At 37.3% G+C, this 21,152-nt stretch overlaps 1 protein-coding gene across 1 annotated transcript in view; it reads right to left on the bottom strand.

Annotated features, from left to right (window-relative positions):
- LOC121871531 (actin-related protein 5-like) overlaps positions 1–21,152 on the bottom strand; it is a 61,062-nt gene that overhangs the window by 15,457 nt on the left and 24,453 nt on the right. Inside the window, exons 9-10 of the mRNA XM_042373961.1 lie at positions 14,627–14,765; positions 11,814–11,969 (exon numbers count right to left, since the gene is read on the bottom strand). Of these exons, the coding sequence (XP_042229895.1) occupies positions 11,814–11,969; positions 14,627–14,765 (295 nt within the window). The remainder of the gene's footprint in view (positions 1–11,813; positions 11,970–14,626; positions 14,766–21,152) is intronic.

The raw sequence follows: 21,152 nt of genomic DNA, 5'->3' as shown, positions 1-21,152 counted from the left end.
ATTTTCAACCTCGGAATTTTTTTCCTAAAGCCGGAAATTTTTTGGAATATTACAGCTTTGGGAATGATATTCCAAGCAAATTTCAATTTTGGCAATCGGAGATTTCTGGGTTTGAGGGATTCCAGCCAATGGAAATATTACTACAGGGTACAGGTACACCACTGATTTTCCGGCACCCTTGGTTCCAAAGCCTTGCTGGATTATCCATTTTGCCGGACAAACCGAGGTCAGGTAATAATTATTCAACAATACACCTCTGACCCACAAATTATACACCTCCTGTGTCTCTAAAGCATCATGGACTGTTAGAAACTTAAATTAAACAAATATTAAATGTAAATTAAATGTGAAAAAGCCATAATTTTGAGCAACATTACTGTACACACGGTGTACTCAAATGTACTGTACTACACTGTGCTAAAAATTTTATCTCTTGTGCAAATTATGTGATGTTTATACAGTCAACCCTCGCTTTACACGGTCCCACATTCCGCGTTTCCACGTTTACGCGGTACCCTGCCGAAACCGGAATGCTCACATTCCGCGGTGCGTGTACCCCTTTACGCGGAGAGCGACTGGCGAGCCGCGCCATTTTTGGATCCAAACCTCCCGCCATCTCTCCCGCCCTCTCCTGCCATCCGCCATGTTGTGTAAGCGGCGCAAGCAGGGTGCGCACAAGGTCGCCCAGTCATCAAAACATTACCGAGTTCTTCACCCACCACCCACCACAGCCGGCCCAAGTCAGTGATAGTGATAATTATACAGTGAGGATATGGACTTATATGGACTTTGAGGGGTTTGACAAAGAGGCCCTGCAAGCCTCTGTGGTGGATAGTGATACAATTGATACAAGTGATACAGGTGAGGGCCAATAATCTGCCCTCTGCCTCGGAACCAACCCCCCATCCCCATGTGCCCAGCCATCTTTTCTATTAATGTAAGTGTTAAAAAACCTAATATTATTGATATTTCTCTTAATTATTAATTGTGTGTGCATACCATCATAAAATTAAGAAGTTATTTTTACTACAACGTAGGTATTGTGTCTGAAAAAGTGGAGTTTGGGGGTCGGCCCGGTCTCTATTTCAATTAATCTCATATGTTATGTTGTTCACTTTACGCGTTTCTCACTTTCCGCGGTACCCTGTGGGTTGAATTAACCGCATAAAGTGAGGGTTGACTGTACTCACATTAATCATTATCTTACAAGGATTCCAGCAATGTAATTTATATTCTGCTAAGTCTAGTCTGCGACATTTCATAAGATAAAAACTTTAAGCCTAAGCTGCCTTCACCCTGGCTGTGAGGAAGGGGAGGGGAGAGGGGGTTGAAAGGTTGACAGCTGTCAGGGAGGGGAAATAAAGTGTGAAGTTATCAAAACAGAAGTTTTAGTTTTTCCCTTATAAAATGTCACTGAATTGACTTGGCAGTATATAATTTGCATTGCTGTAATTCTTGTAAGATAGTGATTAATTTGAGTATAAACATCACATAGTTTGCACTAGACATAAAATTTTTAGTACGTAATTAACTTAGTACAGGTTTAATCTTAGGACAATTATTTCTTTTAGTGTTTTCACAATATGTATTTAGGATGGTGTGTGCATGTAAATGAGTAAAAATAAATAAAGAAAGTTACATACAGTATATCTTCCAGAAAATATGAGTTAAAAAACTTGTACACATATGCACTATACTAGACTAAAATTTATATAACTTGTGCAAACTATGTGATGTTTATACTCAAATTAATCACCATCTTACAAAGATTCCAGCAATGCAATTCATATTCTGCAAAGTCTAGTCAGCTACATTTTATAATATAAAAACTTTAAGCCTAAAACTACCTTCACCCTGGCTGGGAGGGAGGGAGGGAGGGAAGTTAAGTGCCCTCTCATAATTTTGACCAGACTAAAGGAGGTGCCGGACTATCAGTTCCCAGATAATCGGTGGTGTACCTATACAGCTCCTCCCCGACTTACGACCACTCGCACTTACGACCTGCCTCAGTTGTACCAAAATTTTGTCAAATTACGTATTTTCGAGTCCCAACGTCAGTACACAGAGAAAATTTTCGTTTGTAATTCACTTTAAAATGGCTGGCAAGCTTAAAAGTGAGAGTTTTGTGGTGCTGAGAAGAAAAAGAGACACCTATTTTAGATTTTCTATGTATTATTTATGCATTTTCAACTTACGACCATTTCGACTTACGACCTGGATTTGAGTTCCTAACCCCTTCATAAGTCGGGGAGGAGCTGTACTTACATTCAGGAAGCTTTCCTGTGGCCGTGCGTGTGGCATGATAAGCAAATAGTCATCCTGGAACCTGATAACTCACGCAGGGTGTTCAAACAATGCCGCAAAAGGGCGCACATTCTGGAACGTCAACTGGGGCGCCCTAGATGGACATTCTGGAACGTCAACCGGAGCGTAGGGGTTAAAGCCCTAGGGTTTGTTGAGTGGTAAAGCAAGCCAGGTTTGATCATGTGGCCAGCTGCACTGCCACAGAAGATGAGCATCACTGTCCTTGACATTTTCTTCCAATATAAACCGGATTCATTGGCATTAAACGCTTGCTCTGGTCTGTAGCCTTTCTCTTCTATTATTTTCTTTAACTTGGCGGGAAAGACATCTGCGGCTGTGTGGTCAGCTGAAGCTGCCTCCCCAGTCAGCTTCAAATTATGGAGAGAGAATCTTTTCTTAAAATTCTCGAACCAACCTTTACTAGCACTAAAAGTTGGTTCAGCCCCTTCACCACCTGTTGACTCATAAAAATGAGCTTTAAGAATTTTAGCTTTCTTACAAATCACGTTGCTGTCGATTGGAACATTTTTGCGGTGCTGGTCCTCAATCCAAATATTCAGTGCTTTCTGTGTTTTCATTATGTTATTGTCACGAACAACCTGCGCCACTTTAGCACCTGCAGGAGCACTCACTTGAATAGATCATGAATTGCTTGTTCATTTTCTTTATATACCTCACAGTGGATTCGCTCACAGCAAACAACTGACCAACCACGGCAGCACTACTCCCCTCCTTTAACTTGTCTAATAATTCAAGTTTCTTTGTCAGGGTCATCACTGACTTTTGCCTTTTACGTTTCACTCCACTAGCATCACTAGCACTGACACGAGGTTGTCTTTTAGGGGCCATTTTAACAAAGAAACACGAAAGTTTTGAGAGTACGATACGAGATGCTGGGTCACAGGTACTGGGTGAGCACGAACAGAGGGAGATGAGATGCCAAGGGCACGTGGGGTAACTTATTGTACTGTGGGAAAAGGCTCGCAAGCTAGCCACCAGAGCTGCCATCTGCTTTCAGCGAATCGTCAAAATCGCAAACGGCAAGGGTCTACTGTATATGCAAATGGCAACTGTGTTAAACTTCCATTTTCTTTTATTTACTGGTTTGGCAATACAGTACTGTACAGTATTTTGGGTTGCAACTTATTTATTGGCATTATTTTTATTTATTCCTCACATTTACTGGTACTGTATGTATAGTATGTATATTTTAAGAAAACTATGGTTACAGGAAGAAAATACATACACTCAAAAGTTTTTTTCCTAAATACAGTAAAGCCTCTGATAACAAAGGTTCAGCCAACAACTTTTCATATTTAAGACCCTAGTTAATTTAGGACCCAATTCAATTTACGTCCTTATTTCATTCATGTTTATGACCAAAATATAATAAAAATAAAATAACATTATATTTTCATATAAATAATAACTAAATCCCAATATGTAAAAAAAGTGAAGAGCGCCTTGCACAAAGAAACTGCCTGGCTAATGAGTGGTAATGGGCATCACCAGTAAACAACAGTCGGAGCTTGGCGGTCCATTTGTTTTCACGCATCTGAACAGGAACAGGAGGAAAACTTTCTCAGGTTTCTTACAGCATTTTTGCATCCCTGTTCAACATGAGCAGGAGAGCAAGTGATGGTAGTGTTGTTTCAAAAGGTAATAGAAAGTGTATAAGCTTAGCCAAGAAACTAGATGTGTTAAAATAATATGAAAAATGTGAGAGGTCTGTGGATATTATATGGAGCAAGCAATGAACATATATTCTGAAGTGGATCCATTAACAGAACAAAGCATTAAAATTTAAATACAGTACCCTGTAAATGCAAATTACCTCTACATAAAGATGTATAATGAAAAAAGAAAGCAGCTGTGCAAGGTTCTTTCGACAGCTTTATTATTCAAAGGCCTAAACCATCAATTTCAGCTACACCATCAAATTCAGCATCATAAGCAGCTTCAACATCAACTTCAGGTTCAGTAACAGTTTCAGCAACAGCTTTATGGAAAGCTACAGCTTCAGCCAGAGTTGAACCTACAGCTTAAGCCAGAGTTGAACCTACAGCTTCAGCCAGAGTTGAACCTGATGCCTTCGTCATCTGAGTAAAAACTCGCACAATATTCATTGGCTGTCCTTATGTTTTAGACTTACCACCATTGATGAGTAGAATTTTTGTTTTACATTCGTAAATATTATTTAAAACAGTAAATAAGTGTTGCTTTCATATTCAAATGTAGAAAAATGATATGTTTTCACATGTACGCACTTACTGTTCATACGTTGGCGTTCCCAATCGTCTCACTTTATTCATTTACCATTAGTGGTTAGCTACTTCTAGTGTTCCATTTATTAATATTAAATAACATTACTTAAAACATACATACAGGTATTCATTTTTTAAATTAAGTTCACTACAACTACAACTAGGGTTTTATTTTCTTCAGTTTCTTATGTAGAACCATCGTCACAAACGAAAACAATGCCGCCTTGTCTCCTCGTTTGTGTTTTAATATTCTAAGTATTATTAATGAATTGCATTGTTCATTTCACATAGTATATAAACATTAATTCAATCAAATACATATTCAGTAATAAACAATAGTGAATCTTTTGTACATATTCTTAAGATAAATGACGATGTTTCCTTGAGTGTGTACGTATGCATTGGCGTTCCACTATCAGTCTCACATTTTTCTTTAATATCAGTGGTTACTTCTACTGTACATTAAATGAAATTAATTAAAACATACATATTTTTTACATAAATTTTACTACAACAACAACCAGGGTCTTGTTTTCTTCAGTTTCAGGTGGATAACTGACATTATGGGTGTAAACACAGACAACAATGCCGTCTCTTATCCTCTTGTGTGTTTTAATATTCTACGTATTATTAATGAATTGTATTGTTCATTTCGCAAATATAAAGAATAATTCAATCAAATACATATTCAGTAATAAGCAATAATGAATCTTTTGTACATATTCTTAAAAAGATAAATGAAGCGCTATCCTTAAATGCGCACGTATATGTTGGCATTCCCAATCCATCTCTTTTTTTCTTTGCCATTAGTGGTTAGCTACTTCTATTGTTCCATTTATTAACATTATATAACGTTACTTAAATCATATACAGTATATTAATTTTTTTTACATTAATTTTACTACAGCTATAACCAGGGTCTTACTTTCTTCATTTTCTCGTGTAGAACTATCGTCCCGGACTCCCAGCTGTAAACACAAACGAAAACAATGGCGTCCCATCTCCTCTTGTGTGACCATATTATTATTCATTTACATTGTATAAGGTGCATTCAGAAATATTATTTAAAGAATACAGGTACTCCTCGACTTACAACCACCCAGACATACAACCGCCCCAGTCGTACTAAAATTTTTTCAAATTACGTATTTTCGAGTCCCAACGTTAGTGATTGCGCTGTGTACTGACAAAATTTTCGTTTGTAATTCCCTTTAAAATGGTTGGGAAGCTTAAAAGTGAGAGTTTTGTGGTGCTGAGAAGAAAAAGAGAGACCCATTTTAGATTTTCTATGTATTATTTTTTCATTTTCGACCTGGATTTGGGTCCCAAACCCTGTCATAAGTCGGGGACTGCCTGTATAGTTTGCAATTTTTATTAATTGTATTGTTTCGGAGGGGGGGGGAAGAGGGTAAAAAGCCACACAAAAGATTTGAAAAGGTCACACTTGGGAACACATCTCATTTTTATTGCTTTATTTTAATGGTAATTAATGATTCGCGATACGATTGGTTACCTTACACTGCAATATTGGAGGACACATACCGTCATTATTCAAGGCTTTACTGAACAGGAAAACCTCCGATAATGACAGTTCTACTAACAACGATTCGTATTAAAACCCTGTTTAATTTAGGACCCAATTCAAATTACACCGTTATTTTATTCAGATTTACGACAAAAATAGAATAAACTTACATTTTCATATACAGTGACCCCTTGTTTAACGAACTCAATCCGTTCCAGAAGGTCGTTTGTTAACCGAAAAGTTCGTTAACCGAAACCATTGTTTCAATGGGTTTTTTGGTAATTGGTTCCAGCTCCCCAAAAATTTCCTAAATTCAACAAAAATGGTAGAAAAGTTCACTTACTTTGAGGTGTGTATGTAGAAGGCTCCTGGATGATGATGATGATGATGGGAATTAGAATGGGGGTGGAGAAGGAAGAAGAGAAGGCATTGGGGTGGAAGAGAAGTCACCCCATGGTGCCATTTCACCCATAAAATTTTAGTTCTCTTGGTGTATTTGAAGATTATTTTCTTTAAATCAACACTGCACTGCATTATATATTGTCAATATGTAAAATATATTTCAAAATGACCAATAATTTGCTTGGAAACACAGAAAAAAAGCGTTTAGTTGAAAAGAGTCTCAAGCAAGATGTTACCTCCAGTGAAAACAGAGAGAGACTAACGCCTGTTTGCTGTGTTAAGAGGCTGGATGCCGCACATTAAACTAGTCACTTTACCTTCAATTATGTTCAATAATTGTTAAAATGACTAAAAAATTGAATATTAAACTTTTAAAATTATTGAATAGTATAAACTTCTTGATATTTACTAAAATAGTAAGGAATTTAAGCCCTAGAACCGATTAATGTATTGGCGGACTGATACTAAAGCTGGTTGCCCGGTCAGTGCAAGCGAAAACATGTTGAGGTCGGTTCGTAAGAAATTCGTTAACCGAATTTTTGTTCGTTAACCGAATTGAAGATCCTTATGGAAGGCAGTTCGTTAACCGAAATTTCGTTAACCGAGGCGTTCGTTAAACGAGGGGTCACTGTAAATAATAAGTAAATCCCGATATTTATCATAAAAAAAAAATTACCACTCCTTGCGCATGGAAGCTGCCGGGCTTGTGAGTGGTGACGCCAGCATCACTAGTATAAGCAGGTGCAGCTTGGCGGGCCTTTTGTTTTCACGAATGTGAACAGGAGAAAATTTTTCTCAGGTTTCTTATGGCATTTTTGTGTCCCTATTCAACATGAGCAAGAGAGCAAGTGATGGTAGTGCTGGTTCAAAAGCTAAAAGAAAGTGTATAAGCCTAGCCAAGAAACTAGATGTGTTATAACAACATAAAAAGGTGAGAGATCTATGGATATTATATGGAGCAAATAGTGATGTGAAAAATGCATATGACCTCTACATAAAGATGTATAAGAAAAAGAAAGCAGCTGTGCAACTTACACAACTGCAAGGTTCTTTCATCAGTTTTATTATTTGAAGAACTAAACCATCAACTTCAGGTACAGCTACACCATCAACTTCAGGTACAGCTACACCATCAACTTCAGGTACAGCTACACCATCAACTTCAGGTACAGCTACACCATCAACTTCAGGTACAGCTACACCATCAACTTCAGGTACAGCTACACCATCAACTTCAGGTACAGCTACACCATCAACTTCAGGTACAGCTACACCATCAACTTCAGGTACAGCTACACCATCAACTTCAGGTACAGCTACACCATCAACTTCAGGTACAGCTACACCAACAACTTCAGGTACAGCTACACCATCAACTTCAGGTACAGCTACACCATCAACTTCAGGTACAGCTACACCATCAACTTCAGGTACAGCTACACCATCAACTTCAGGTACAGCTACACCATCAACTTCAGGTACAGCTCAACTTCAGGTACAGCTACCATCAACTTCAGGTACAGCTACACCTTCAACTTCAGGTACAGCACACCATCAACTTCAGGTACAGCTACACCATCAACTTCAGGTACAGCTACACCATCAACTTCAGGTACAGCTACACCAACAACTTCAGGTACAGCTACCATCAACTTCAGGTACAGCTACAACACCATCAACTTCAGGTACAGCTACACCATCAACTTCAGGTACAGCTACACCATCAACTTCAGGTACAGCTACACCATCAACTTCAGGTACAGCTACACCATCAACTTCAGGTACAGCTACACCATCAACTTCAGGGTCAGCTACACCATCAACTTCAGTTTCAGCTACATCATCAAATTCAGCATCAGTAGCAGCTTCAGCAACAACTACAGGTTCAGTAACAGCTTCAGCAACAGCTTCAGGTTCAGCAACAGCTGTGGCATCTTTATGGAAAGCTACAGCTTCAGCCAGAGATGAACCTGATGACTTTGTCATCTGAGTAAAAACTCGGCCAACAACATTGGCTGTCCTTATGTTTTAGACTTTACCACCATTGGTGAGTAGAATTTTTGTGTTACACTTGTAAGTATTATTTAAGACATATATGAACAGTAATAAGTGTTGCTTTCATATTCTTATGTAGAGAAATGACAATATATTTTCACATGTACGCACTTGCATACGGTGGCGTTGAGCAATCCGTATCGCTTTTTTCTTTACCATTAGTGGTTAGCTACTTCTATTGTTCCATTTATTTACATTAAATAACATTAAAAAAAAAACATAAATATTCTTTTTTTACATTAATTTTGCTTCAACTGTAACCAGTCTTATTTTCTTCAGTTTCAGTGTAGAACCATCGTCACGGGTGTAAACACTAACGAAAATAATGGCATATCGTCTCCTATTGTGTGTTTTAATATTCTACGTATTATTAATGAATCGTATTGTTCATTTCGCATGCATAAACATTAATTCAATCAAATAAATATTCAGTAATAAACAATATTGAATATTTTGTACACATTCTTAATAAGGTAAATGACGCTATGTTTCCATGACTGCTCTCGTACATACATTGGCATTCCACTATCAGTCTCTCACTTTTTTCTTTAATATCAGTGGTTACTTCTACTGCACATTAAATAACATTAATTAAAACATACATATTTTTTACATTAATTTTACTACAACAACAACCAGGGTCTGATTTTCTTCAGTTTCAGATGGATAACTGACATCAGGGGTGTAAACACTGACAACAACAGTGGCATTCCATCTCCTCTTGTGTGACCATAGTATTATTGATTTATAATGTATAAGGTTCATTCATAAACATTATTTAAAGAATATAGTTTGCATTTTTCATTAATTTTATTGTTTTGGGGGAAAATAGAGCCACACAAAAGATATGAAACGGTCAGAATAGGGAACGCATCTCGTTATTATTGCTTTATTTTAATGGAACTGAAGTTAATGATTCACGATATGATGATTCACCTTGCACTGCAATATTGGAGGACACATTACCATCGTTATTCAAGGCTTTACTGTACTCCCTGCTAAAATGGGGGGTGCGTCTTATATGACCGTGCATCTTATATACCATAAAATATGGTATGTTGGACTATAAACATGATGTTTTAAGGAGGTAACTCCCAGTAACTCTGATTGCACCACCTCCTGCAGCACTCAACATTGTTTCTGGTAAGTTAACTTCAAGTGAGTGCATTTATTGTCATGTTACATCATGATTGAATCATCATATGTGTCTATTTTCATTCATATATGTGCTTGTGTTACATTTTTTGGCCACAAAAAATTTCCATAGGAATGCATCTCATCTTATATAATGGGAGTCAATGGGAAAAAATGGCTTCGCGATATGAAATTTTGCAATATGGAAAGATTTTCAGGAACAGAACCCTTCCATAACCCGGGGATGCCTGTAATATAAAACGATAAAATAAGAAAAATGAAAAGCATGGGTGTGTATGTGTGGGACGTAAATTTATATATTGAGGCAGTGAGCTGTAACTGTGGCTAGCTGTACTCTCCCTCCACCCTATGTGACACCACGGCATACAGGCAGCAGCCACACACGTCTCATGAGTCAGCTTGGTGGCTGCCCGGATGAACTGTGGTGTGTGTATACTGTACCAGTAATGTGAGGAATAAATAGAAATAATAACAATTAATAAAAGAAAAGAAAGAATACTGTGTTTCCATCTGGCAATCATTTCGCTCCATAAAGGACACAAGACTGCAAACAGCCGAGAGATCCCCCACGCTACTTCCCCTCTCCCATGCTCTCTGTGTTAACTCCCACACACATAAGAAATGTTTATTCCCTTTTACGTTTTTTACTTTATGACAATTATATTTTGTATTGTTGTTTTTTGCACATTCTGTATGAACACCTGTGTGTGCATGTAACAGTAAAAAAAATGAAGAAAATTATGTACATCTACCCGAAATTATGAGTTGAACAATAACATAGTACTGAGTGCTACTATGTGGTGAATCGGCTACATGCCATCTCCAAGGATATTACCCTTTGTTATCCCTCGTTTAGGATATTATTCCTCATTTAGCGATCATTTCATGTAACGATAGGTTTCTCAGTAATGCATCCCCATCATTAAACGTGGGATACCTTTATAAGTGATATAGTGGAAGCATTTTGTGCGTGTGTCTCAAGTGGTGAACTCCAGGCAGCACAGAGAAGAATGTCTGTGATGCCACTTACAAAAAAACAAATTAATAAGTCAAAAAAAAATAAGAGTTGTGGAAAAAGTATTTCAATATTCATTACATATAGTGTACAGGCAGTCCCTGACTTACGACAGGGTTAGGGACCCAAATCCAGGTTGTAAGTCAAATTGCTCGTATTTCGAAAATGCAAAAATAATACATAGAAAATCTAAAATGGGTGTCTCTTTTTCTTCTCAGCACCACAAAACTCTCACTTTTAAGCTTGCCAGCCACTTTAAAGGGAATTACAAACGAAAATTTTGTCAGTACACAGCGCAATCACTAACGCCGGAACTCGAAAATACGTAATTTGAAAAAATTTTGGTACGACTGGGGTGGTCGTATGTCTGGGTGGTCGTAAGTCGAAAGTCGAGTTGTACCTACTATAGAAATAAGTAAATTATAATACAAAACTTAAAAAACAGGTGTGGGGATGTATTCTGATTGTGAGGTAAGAGCGAGCAAATGGGAGGCAATGGAAGACGTGGCACAGCATGCTGGGCTTGGCTCAGCTGGAGGGAATTCCCGTGCCATTATGACATCACAAAACATTTTGTCATGCCACAAGACATTTAAATGACATGATATGCAATTTCTTTGCGATTTCCTTATATTTTAGGGTTGTTGGGAGCTTTTGAGGTATTTTTTTACAAATAAATTTTGGCCTCCCAGGAGATTGAATTTTAAGGGGAGGGCTGATGACCATCTTTGGCTTAAATCATAAACTGGGTAAATATGAAAACTGTGGATGCTATTAATAAGGCATAAACTTATAAAATTTAAGATTTCAACTTAGGATCAGTGAGACAAAGTGAAATCCTGCCACATAAAAAATTACTTCACTCAAGCAGAAAATAATGTTATAACCACTACCGAACAAGTAAATTCATTACGTGTTCCAGTGAGATGTGACTATGGAAGTTACTTCAAGAAAACATGATAAAAAATAAATAAATTTATGACCTCAAGTGATACTGTTCCATTGACAGCTGAATCAGTAATATGGCTTCCAGTGAACACAATAATAATACTGTATTGAGTTTTGTGACATAGTGAACCTCTAGCTTATGTACCTGTTCTGTAGAGAGCTGAATCTGGTAATTTTCAGCAAGTGAAGTTGGTTTGGTGGCAGTGGTGTCTCCCAAGAACTCAGGACTGTGTTGTCGTAAGGCTGACTCAAGCTCCTGCAACTTCTCATTCTCCTCTTCACTGTCTGACCCTCCTCCCTCCTGCCAATATCAGTTGTTTGTAGTTCTATTGGTCAGTTTAAATTACGATGAATATTACTCCTGAATGACTGACTCACCCACTCACTGATAGGACTTTGTAATCAGCCCATACTGTTCCTCAGTAGTTTCATCAGTCAACTGCATGTACTGTATTTTAATTCTGACTAACTCACTCACTGGGGGAAAATTCAGACCAGACCACACTGATGAGCACTTGTTGATCACTTTCTTTCCCTCTGCCAGTTTATATACACACATTAAATACTTCTCTTCCCATGGTATGGAAGAATTATGATACAACCTATACTTGTTCCTTGTATGACAGTCCACATTACCTTCACACTTCTTTGTCCCTTATCATGCCAGAGGCCAGTGGAGTGGACAATGGAAATAATTGCCATCTGTCCAGACATTGTATAAATGAGACTATTTGAACAAATAAACCTATTTTAATATTAAACTTTTTCCAAGTTTAGAAGCTCCAAAAGTTGTTGGTAGTGAAAGGCAGAGCGGGGAAGATGACAGAGGAAGGAGCAGGAGGTTAGGAAGGGAATTGTAGTAGGAGAGATAGTGCCGTGGCTTTACACGACTGCGTTTATTTGGTTAGCACATAGCGCACGTATTTGGTTTTTGTCCGTGTTTGGTGTGTGATCCTCGGGTCACCACTCCTCAGATTGTGTTAGTTCCAAGTTTAGAAGCTCAAACAACTTTCCCTGAATACGAATTCACAACCTTTCGATTTACAACAGGTACCTACTTTACTGCTAGGTGAACAGGGACCAAGGGGGCTAGGAAGAGTGTCCAAACAACTTCCGCCTGCCCGGGAATCGAACCCGTGACATCTTGCTTGCGAGGCAAGAGCGGTACCGCTTCTACCACAAGCACCCCTATTAAACTTGATTGAAGCATGTAACCCAATAAAACCTCAGAGGAGTTCAATAATAATACTTTCTCCTCTATAATTTTAAGAATTATGGAGTGTTTAGTCTCTATAATGAGAGAAAACCCTGGACCTACAGTCAACAATTTTCACCTTATCACCTTCTTCAGGTTGTCTCTATCTTCAAACACAATACCTTAATCTACTGCCAAAATTGGCCATCCAATGGATTTATTTTGCTGATCAGTTAATGAGCATGGCTTGTTGACCATTTAAAGAACTATTCTTACTGGACGTTTAAACAGCATATTTCATAGACTATTCAAAGAACTCATTCACTGACAATTCAAACAACTTTTCTCGATGTCCATTCAATGAACTCATTTTACTGACCATTTAAAATGCATATCTCACTAATTGTTTCAAAAGTTTGTTTTACTAATTATTCTGAGAACATGTACTCAACTTCTCTTCCTGACCTTTTAAAGACCACTGACAAGTTAACCAATGTGTCACCCACAGCAGTTTGGAGTCTTGAATGATAATAATAAATCATCATCAATTCATCACCACCATTTTACAGCTATTTTCCACATTTGAGTGAGTTAGCTACAATTACCTGATGACATTAGGTCCTGGTTGCCATCAAACAAATTTGAAGTCAGTTGTATGGCTGGATGCCCTTCCTCTCGCCAATCCAATTTTACAGAGTGGGAACTTGGCATTATATGTTACTTTCGAGCGCTCTCTACTGTTTCATTTACACCATTACTACTCTCCTCCCACAGCTTGTTTATGTCTTTGTTATATTGATTTTCTTTTGTAGTCTCATCTAACTCCTCCTGTTTTTGGATAAACTCTTGTTCAACCTCAGTTTCCTTCATCTTTACCCACTCGACTCTCACCTCTTTTGTCCCTGCACTGCTGGTTTGTTGACCCATCTCATTCTCCTATTAAATTCTACAAACACCAGGTAGTGCTTCCTAATCCCTCAGTGTATATCCTATCTTGTCCCTTCTTCTCCAAGCATACCTAAGTTTATATTTATTTATGCTTCAAACAATTTTTTTTTTGCATACTGTACACTCAACAAATCTCCATCTGTATTTCAGTCTGCAACCCCTTATATATCTATAATGTTCATATTACTCTTAATTCTGAGTTTTGCTTTCATTTCACCTAACAATATTACTTTTCTATTTCTCTGAAGTCTTTGGATACAATTATTTAACTGATTCCAAAGGATTCTGGTTTTTACTTTCCCTGATTTGTTTCTTTATTTACTGGACATATGCAAATATTAATGCATACTTATTTACCTATCTTTTGCATACTATCCATACCATTCTGGAGTTTTCACAGCCATATCCCATAATTTTGCCCTTGGTAATAAGAGGATTGCCACAGTTTCTTTTAATCCTGTATAATTTTCACCTACTTCAGGCCACAACATCCAAACATCTATTCCTTCCCATCCATAACTTCTCTCTTCTGTTTCCCATACTCCCTTTCCTGGCAGAAGCATCTCCCTAATTACAGTACAGTACTTATATAAAGACATCCAGTCTATGATCTGCAAAATGCTTAAATAATTTTCACTTCTTTTATACTGCATGAACTCCTTTCATATTAAATGCACCTATTCTAAAGGCCTCATACATTCTCCTTGCTGGGGCACACCAAATGCAGTCATGACTTTGGAAACTAAGGAGTTGCACACTGGCACACTCCCCCCACCCCATATTTTATTAAGATGATAACTTGACAAATTACAAACCTTATTGATGGCCTTATACACATCCCAATCTTCATCCCTCATACCAAAGTTGTCATCTTTTTTCTCCCGTCTTGCCAACTGTGATATGATACGCATTCTTTCTTGGGAAGCTGCAGTACGTCGCTTAGCCATCTCCTGTCTGGGATGTAAAAATTCTTGATAATAATACTACATTTAAAAAATTATGATGTAATTTTAAATGCAAAAATGCCTGATAAATCAATTTAGCTTGCATGTTGAATTGATATTAAACCTTGTACATGTACTCAATGAAAAAGTTAAGGATTCAAATTGCATTCTATGTTCTGTAAGTTGAGGACATGGTGTAGTGTGTGTGCAAAGTATTCACACTTGTTATTTTAGTGTTTTCTTGTCACGTTCTACACTTACCTTACAATACTTTTCCCTCTTTCTGCCTGTTTTTGTTTCCCTTGATCCACCACATAGCTACAATACAAGTGGGAGCAGAGAGATGATAGAGGAGACAAAAGTACCAAGGGAGTGGCTAAAATTGAGGTTGTGGAATATAGATAAGGATACAGCATACCATAATATTTATTAACATTTACATTAAACTCCCTCTACCACCAGACTCACTTAATCTGGATCCCCTTGCAAACTGGACTGGGGTCCAGCACCAGATACATTGTATAGTATAATCACCTCCCACCTCAAGACTCAACCGCCTCATGATAAGTTGATAATTAATAAGTTCAGTACTTTTCTTTTATACGATTTTCTTATCACTCTCATTATATTAGGCCGCAGCCACAAGTAAAAATATTTATAGCTAGCAAAAAAGTACATAAACTTTTATCCACAGAATCTATTCTAATTGTGTTTGAAAGATAAATTTGGGACAGTAGAACGTCATATAACACGAGATAGGTTCCAAGAGAGGTCGCTTTAAACCAAATTCGCACTAAATCAAAGTGTTGTTTCAATGGAATAATTTAGTTTGGTACTTGAGAGAAACACAAAATACAAAAAAGACTGAGAGTCTACCCAGATGCACCTCAGCCCATCTCTTAGAATAAACAAAACATTGTTTTTTGTAGTACAGTGGTCCCTCGGTTACCGAACACAATTCGTTCCAGAAGGTCGTTCGTTAACTGAAAATTTTGTTAACCGAAACCATTGTTTCAATGGGATTTTGGGTAATTGGTTCCAGCTCACCGGAAATTACATACAAACTAAAAATAAATGCAGTAAAGTACACTTACTTTGAGGTGTGCATGTAGAAGGCTCCTGGTTGATGATGATGATGGGAATTAGAATGGGGGGTGGAGGAGAAGGGAGAAGAGAAGGCATTGGGGTGGAAGAGAAGTGACCCCATGCTTCATGCCACCATTTCACCCATAAACTTTTAGTTCACTTGGTGTAATTCAAGATTATTTTCTTTAAATCAACACTGCACTGCATTATATATTGTCAATATGTAAAATAAACTTCAAAATGACCAATAATTGTACTGTAAAAACATAAAAATAGTTTATGTTCAAGAGTGTCTCAAGCAAGATGCTTCCTCCACTGAACAGGAACACACACTGACGCCATTTTGGGTGAGTCAAGTGGCTGTTTGGCGCACTAAAATTTAGTTCCCTGTACTTCAATTACAGTATAGTCGGATTTACGTGGATTTTGTTTACGCGTTTGGTCATTTACGCGGTGCCTTGCCAGAATGAAATGTTTTAATTATGTGGTAAATTTCATCATTTACGCGGGAAGCGGCGCGGGCATTGTGCTCATTAGGTCGCTCCTACATTATCGCTGACGTCATATGACGTATCGGATTGTGATTGGGCCACGCATCCTTACCACCCACGCGTTCTCTCCACCGCTAGCTGTGATTGGTCTAATGTAACATGATGTGCCCTGCCACCAGAAGTCGCTGACCTAGCCGGGCCAGTCTCATTGTTCTCAGTCCGCGAATACAGTTCTCTCTTGTGCCAGCTATTCCCCTCACAATGGCTTCCGCTGGACCCCCACCACTTGAGAAAAACCTTGAATTACCTGGACCAAGCCATGGTTATGTGAAGGAAATCATCGAGTTGGGGGAGAAAATCAAGCTTGTCCTTGACAAAGATCCAGTCAATCATCGGTATGAAGTGTCTAATAACCTTCTGTCGAAAATTATGGAGCCATATGTCCAGATCTATCACGACAACATCAATGCTAGTCGTCAACGTAGCATTAAGGACTTCTTTGCCCGCAACCCACCACAACCACAGCCAATCCAAGTCAGTGATAGCGACAGTGAGGATATGGACTTTGAGGGGTTTGTCAGAGAGACCCTGCAAACCTCTGCGAGTAGTGAAAGTGATTCACCGGAGGGCAACTAATCTGCCCTCTGCCTCGGAACCAGCCGCCATCCACGTGTGCCGACCCATCTCTTCTACTAACGTAAGTGTTAAACACCTTTAGATTTGTAGTTTTTTATTTAGATATTATGTGTGTAGCAATACCATCATAAAATATGTTATTTTTACTATAAGGTACGTATTGTGTCGGAAAAAGTGGAGTTTGGGAGTCGGCCCAGTCTCTATTTCAATTAATCCCATATGTTCTGTTGTTTCGTTTACGCGTTTCTCATTTTACGCGAACCTCCATGGGTTCAATTGACCGCGTAAATGCAGACTACAGTATACTATATGTTAAATCATTGTTAAAATTACTAAAAAATTTAATATAAAACTTTTAAAATTATTGAATAGTACAACCTTCTTGATATTTACTCAAATGGTAACGAATTTAAGCCCTAGAACCGATTACTGCATTGGCGGACTAATACTACAGCTGGTGAGCAGCCGAAAACAAGAGAAAACATGTTGGAAAAAATTTGTAAGGAATTCGTTAACCGAAATTTTTTCGTGAACCGAAGTGAAGAATCTTATGGAAGGTAATTCGTTAACCTAAAATTTTGTTAACCGAGGCGTTCGTTAACCGAGGGATCACTGTATTATGGTAAAACAACACTCGTAAATCAACACAACTAAAATTAAGGGATGCAAAATGGTCTGTTTACTGACTGGGAAGATGGGGGGGTGAGGTGATATGTTTGACAGTTGATGCTAAGGTCTAGTGCTTTTTTAATTATCTGTCCTTAAGAATGACTTTAAGTTTTTCTCTTATAAAATGTCACTGAACTGACATGGGAGAATATAATTAACATTGCTGGAATTCTTATAAGATAGTAATTAATTTGAATATAAACATGCTATAGCTCGCATTAGACATACAAATTTTAGCTCTAATTTAAGAATTTTATTATAAAGAGCAAAAATTTTTATCTCTTGTGCAAAATATATGACGTTTATATTCAAATTATTCACTGTCTTGCAAGGATTCCAGAAATACAAATTATATTCTCCTAACTTTAGTCTGTGACATTATATAAGAACAAACTTTAAGCCTAAAACACCAAACCCTAACTGGGGGGGATGGTGGGAGGGAGGGAGGGAAGTGACAGTGACATGTTGGACAATTAGAGCTGAAGGTCTAGTGAAGTATTTATTTGTTTATTTATGTCCTTTAGCTTGAGTTTATGTTTTTTGCTTATAAAATGTCACAAAAGTGACCGGGGAGAATATAATTTACATTGCTGGAATTCTTATAAGATAGTGATTAATTTGAATATAAACATGCTATAGTTTGCAGTAGACAAAAATTTTAGTAATCATTTAGTACATTATTTTGAGTACATGTACAGTACAGCTTTGCCCTTAGGACTGTGTAGCGTGCCCAGAGAAATATTAGGCGCAAAATGTTAAATATGATGCACCAGATTGACTCGCGCAAAATAGGAAAGATTCGCTTTAAATTAAAACATTGTCCTTAATTGTGGGTGTTGCTTTAAATCAATAATCTTAAATTGAATCGCTTTAAATCGACATTCTACTGTACCATAATGATCCTGAATTAATTCTCTAGAAGACTGTTTCAATTAAAAATCCTTTGATAAAATATTTTTACACAATATAATGATGGGAACTCAATTCTTTAGGAAAAAACTTTTGAGTGTATTTTCTTCCTGTAACCATAGTTTTCTTAAAATAATATATACAGTACCAGTAAATGTGAGGAATAAATAAAAATAATACCAATAAATAAGTTACAGCAAAAAATATTGTACAGTACAGTATTGCCAAACCAGTAATTAAAACCCAAAAGAAAGTTGCCAAACCAGTAAATAAAACCCAAATGAAAGTTTAGCTCAATTGCCATTTGCATACACTCCCTGCTTCACCATAAGAGCGCAGACCAGCAGGGAAGCTACCTCTGTCGACTCCCTATTAACGCTCCACCCCCAACACTCTGCGCCATCCTCTCGCTCACCCACTGAGCCGCATAACTTGTGTGCGAAATAGATATTCCCTTCATGTGTTTCTCCTTAGGGCAATCGTTTCTTTTAAATTTTTTTCACAATATGTATGTAGGATGGTGTGTGCATGTAACTGAGTAAAAATAAATGAAGAAAATTACGTATGTCTACCCAAAAATACAAGTTGAAAACAACCATTACACATAGCTTGGCCCAGTAGCCTGGTGGTTACAGTGACGAGTCTAACTTGGCTATAATGCAAACAGCGATGTTAACACACAAATGTGAAAAGAAGTTATCTGTAAATCTTCATTTGTATCAGATATTTGTAGGTTTAAATATAATTGTTACAGGTATGACATTAATAGATAGTAATCCTTGTAGGAGTTCAGAAATGGTTACTATTTAACTACAGCACCTCTGAAGAGTTGGGTGTCAGCTGTATGGATGCTAATTGTCTTGGGTTATCATCATTAGTATAATACTGTAGCTATAAATGCAGCTTTTATATTTCTTTTCTTTTTTTATTATTTAAATAAATAATAATGTGTTTAATTATTAACATTCAGTATTTTTAATTTTGGAGTTTGGCTAGGTAGAATTTAGCTAATTGGAGACAGCAACTGGGGGATTCATTAGCCTACAGCAGACCACAGCCTCACATACTGTATACGGCGCAGGCCAATTTTTTTAGCTACTTTTCAAACAAAAAAGTGCATCTTATATGCCATAAAAAACAGTAATTAAGTTAGAAACACCATTTTTATACCACAGTAATCCTGAATATATTATATATATATATACAGTATTACCCCGCCTAACGCGGTTTCACTTCACGCGTTTTATCATATACGCGGTGCCTCGCCAGAGCTGAACTTTCACTTAACACGGATTTTTTCCACATATACGCGGTGAGTGTCCGGCTCGAGACGCTATTTTTAGATTTGCCCCACCCACCACCCTGCCTGACTGCCTGTTTTAGCTCATAAAATTCATACAAATTACCCGGCCAGAATATAATTTACATTGCTGGAATTCTTATAATTTGGTGATCATTTTGAATATAAACATCATATATTTTGCATTAGACATACAAATTTTAGATAAAATGTTTACTCTTGAGTAAATATGTTATCTTTTGTGCAAAATATATGACATTTATATTCAAAATATTCCTGGTCTTACAAGGAATCCAGCAATGTCAATTATATTATCCTAACTTTAGTTTGAGGTATTATTTATTACAAAAAAGTTAAGTATTCTGGTTTTCCCACACATCTCCTTGGGACGGTTGGTGGGGGGTGGGGGGGAGGGAGGGACCGACCGACCATCTGTTACCCTGTGAAGAATATTTTTTTTTTTTTATTAACTGAAGATATTTGTTTTAGCTCATAAAATTCATACAAATTACCCGGTCAGAATATAATTTACATTGCTGGAATTCTTATAATTTGATGATCATTTTGAATATAAACATCATATATTTTGCATTAGACATACAAATTTTAGATAAAATGTTTAATCTGAGTAAGAATGTTATCTTTTGTGCAAAATATATGACATTTATATTCAAAATATTCCTGGTCTTACAAGGAATCCAGCAATGTCAATTATATTATCCTAACTTTAATCTGAGGTATTATTTAATACAAAATGTTAAAATTTATTTTTTTCACCCCACATCTCTTGAAGGGAGGATTGGTGGGGGGTGGGGGGGAGGGTTGGGACTGACCGCGCGGTTGGAAGAGGGGGGGAGGCAAGGTGGGGTACTTTGATTGACAGATAGTGTCGTGAAGATTATTTTTTTTTTATTAACTGAAGATATTTGTTTTAGCTCATAAAATTCATACAAATTACCCGGTCAGAATATAATTTACATTGCTGGAATTCTTATAATTTGGTGATCATTTTGAATATAAACATCATATATTTTGCATTAGACATACAAATTTTAGATAAAAATTTTTCTCTGGGTAACTATGTTATCTTTTGTGCAAAATATATGACATTTATATTCAAAATATTCCTGGTCTTACAAGGAATCCAGCAATGTCAATTATATTATCCTAACTTTAATCTGAGGTATTATTTAATACAAAATGTTAAAATTTATTTTTTTCACCCACTCTTTCTCTTGAAGGGAGGATTGGTGGGGGGTGGGGGGGAGGGTTGGGACTGACCGCGCGGTTGGAAGAGGGGGGAGGC

Source organism: Homarus americanus, unplaced genomic scaffold (assembly GCF_018991925.1).
Source record: "Homarus americanus isolate GMGI-L3 unplaced genomic scaffold, GMGI_Hamer_2.0 scaffold45698, whole genome shotgun sequence".
Taxonomy (NCBI): Eukaryota; Metazoa; Arthropoda; class Malacostraca; order Decapoda; family Nephropidae; genus Homarus; species Homarus americanus.
Note: the sequence above shows the minus strand (reverse complement) of the source record. Positions and strands in the feature narration are given on the sequence as shown.